The 2,989-nt window shown below is 42.9% G+C and overlaps 1 protein-coding gene across 1 annotated transcript; it reads right to left on the reverse strand.

Moving 5' to 3' along the window:
- Positions 1-862: 862 nt before the first annotated feature.
- LOC148037975 (uncharacterized) lies at positions 863-2,193 on the reverse strand. The gene is made up of 2 exons (XM_087677007.1): positions 1,983-2,193; positions 863-1,266 (listed from the first exon to the last, which is right to left on the reverse strand). Exons 1-2 carry the CDS (start codon positions 2,125-2,127, stop codon positions 1,016-1,018), a joined length of 396 nt encoding a protein of 131 aa, XP_087533133.1. The 5' UTR covers positions 2,128-2,193; the 3' UTR covers positions 863-1,015.
- Positions 2,194-2,989: the final 796 nt, after the last annotated feature.

Consider the following 2,989-nt stretch of genomic DNA (forward strand, 5'->3'; position numbering starts at 1 on the left):
CTTCTTCAATGTCCCACTATTGTGAGAAAATATGGTCTATTTCTTGGACAATACATGCATTATTTCGGACTCACAAGCACCCATGCTTAGGTCACCAATAATAATAATATGAATAGAGATTTGGTTCATTCCAAACTCACACTCAAGGCAACAACACAAACAAGACACACTACATATGTCACTAGAAAAAAAGAACTTTGCAAACTAGGAATGATCAATGATTATTAGTCTTAATAAGGATGTCCTAATATTAGTAGTGAAACAGATTAGTGATATCTCAAGAAAAGTTCTATATTCTTTGGTTAGTAGAGGGAGTGAGATCAATGTGCATGTGTACATGCCGTGGAGGGTGGGAATGTGAATTAAACCAGGCATATGCTTATGTATATTTGAGTTCGTATGCTTCAGAGGCCTTACACTAGGGATTGGTGATCAGGTTGCTCACCTCCCTTGAACACCTTAAAAAAAATCTGATGCCTTTTTTTATGCTCATGAACACCTCGAACAAAAACTTGGTGCTCACCCCTATTAGCAAGTTTTGAGGCACATTCCTTACATCAACCTTGCATATGAGCTAATTAAGCATTAAAGTGTTTAGGATGTTTTAGACATGTGAAGTGCAATTTCTACCCTGCAGCTATTAGAGAACCTATGCACTAATAGGGGTGTGTGTGTGTGTGTGTGTGTTGGGAGGACTAGATTCATGGAAAACCTTAGGAATAGAGGGCTTGTAAAGACAACACTCCATTTGAAGATTTCTTAATTGAGCTACCCTTCATGCTTCACCTTAATATAGTATATGCCTTCTGACATTATTAGCAACTATGACATGATGCCATTGTGTCAATTCGGTGCTCACACATTTTTCATGATGCTCATAACAAGAGTAAGTGAAAGTTCATATGGCTAAAGAGCCTTCATTTACATAAGCTTAAATAGTAAGAATAACTTGGCAAAGAAGATAGACATATAGACAACGGTATCATGGTGCAACAATAGTGCATTAAGGCAAGTCTCATGGCTTAGGAGGATATGGATACTTCTCTTTGGGGAAAGGGAATTTGAATTTGGGGAATTGGAATTTGGGGAATTTGAATTTAGGGAGTTTGTAAACAGGTGGTTTCTCCATGGGTGGTTTCTCCATGGGCGGTTTCTCCATGGGCGGTTTCTCCATAGGCGGTTTCTTCATAGGCGGTTTCTCCATAGGCGGTTTCTTCATAGGCGGTTTCTCCATAGGCGGTTTGTAGAAGTAAGTGGCTTGAGCATCTGCATTTACCCCATACCAAGTGATGTTCGTTTGAAATCAGCAAGCAAAAGGAGGACCTCATTGTAATAACAACTCTTAATCACATCTTTGAACCACCCAAACACTACCGGATAACTATTCCATAACTAATTTACCCGATACCAATTAATCCTTCGCTTAAATCATCAAAAGGGGCACCACATAACTGACTTAGGTTTGCTTTATATTATCTAAATGACCGTGTAGGCTTCATCCGAATCTCTGTGCTCCGAAGGGCAAGCCATACAAGATGTGAAACTTGACATCGCATACGTCATGCAGCACTTATCCAGGCTGCCAACGGGCATGCCGCTCGTTGGTACATTTGTCATTAACGTCATTGCCAGTTGATGTTGAGGCTCTTTGCCGTCAAAGCTAGAGCCTAGGATATGAACAAGATTGCACTTGTTCTTGTTAGTCGAAGATAGAATATGAGCCACATATTCGCATCGTTTGAGTGCGGAATTCGTCGGTCGGAAGCAGACGACGATTGCAAGCTGCGTGTGAAGTACGACGTAGCATAGAAAACATGCATGGTGGCACAAGGGATAGCGAAGTGCATTACGAGAATCCAGCGAGAATCAAAGATACTATCAATTAATATGGAGAAGGCCATTGATGAAGCATATAGAGCTATGGAGACCAACAGGAGAGCAGAGCTGAGAGGATGTACGAGTGAGCTGTGATAGTTAGTTACCTTTGTGTTGCAGGGCCTCAGAGACCTGCTGCTTGTACTCGCGCGCTGCTGCAGACCCGACCAAGCAGAGGATCATGAAGAGGGCCAGCAAGCCTATGCCTAGCCACGGCGCCGGTCGACTGCTGCAGCTGTACCTGCCAGCCATACCTAATTACTCTTGTTCCTGATTCTCTGATCTCTTTCTCTGCCTCTCGGCAACCCTCCTCTCGCCCCGCCGTTTTATATTGGGCCTCCATGGGATGATCTTATCGTGTCTGTGTACTACGCCTCTGTGTGTGTGTGTGTGTGCGCGCGTGTGGACCAGGGTGTGTCCATGTCTAGCTAGCTGTTCAGCCACCGTCTTTAATTGCGATGGGCCAGCCATAATTCCTTCCCCAGTCCTCCCATCAGCCTCTTTGTAACTCTCTCTTCATCTGCGTTTTGAGAAAACTACTAGCATGGAGGTGCCCAAGGGCTGTCATGATCACATCCATGTTGCCCACGGAGTGGTTGTTGGCGTACCAGCTTACCAAGGGCACATGCCACAGTGCTTCTCCTAAAAGCTACGTGCTTGCTTCCTTACGAGGACAAATTGTCAATGGCAATTGTCCAGCTCCGTTAGTTGAGCAAATTTATGATGTGCACATGGAGAGCATTTTCAAGAAACCTTGAACGTTCGTAGCCTGTAGGTGTTTTCCATGGCTCTCATCAATGCCATTTCCGATTCTTTATCACTTTTAAACCTTGCCTCGAAACTTTGGAGGCTTTTTTCTCAAACCTTTACAAGTTCACTCAAACGGTAAACCTTGGTCCTTGGTGTTTCATGAACGCTAGATGATGCCAACGTGAACATGCTTCATCTTAACCTTTCCTATAGTGGTATTGAATCCAATGTTTCTTAACTTGCAATATATTCATGGCAAATTAAAAGCATGAAGTAAAGGCTTTGTTGTTAATAAGCAGTAATAATACCAGACCTTTGCAAGGTGCATTTGTAATATGTTCATAATTGAGCTCCACAATTCACA

This window comes from Lygodium microphyllum, chromosome 4 (assembly GCF_053477565.2).
Source record: "Lygodium microphyllum isolate KBCC chromosome 4, Lygodium_microphyllum_v1.1.10, whole genome shotgun sequence".
NCBI lineage: Eukaryota > Viridiplantae > Streptophyta > Polypodiopsida > Schizaeales > Lygodiaceae > Lygodium > Lygodium microphyllum.

Bases quoted from the DNA above. Each gene is read 5' to 3' on its own strand.
- LOC148037975 (XM_087677007.1), bottom strand. From the start codon at position 2,127: ATGGCTGGCAGGTACAGCTGCAGCAGTCGACCGGCGCCGTGGCTAGGC. The intron at 1,267-1,982 runs GTAACTAACTAT...GGGTAAATGCAG, and splicing joins TGAGGCCCTGCAACACAAAG to ATGCTCAAGCCACTTACTTC.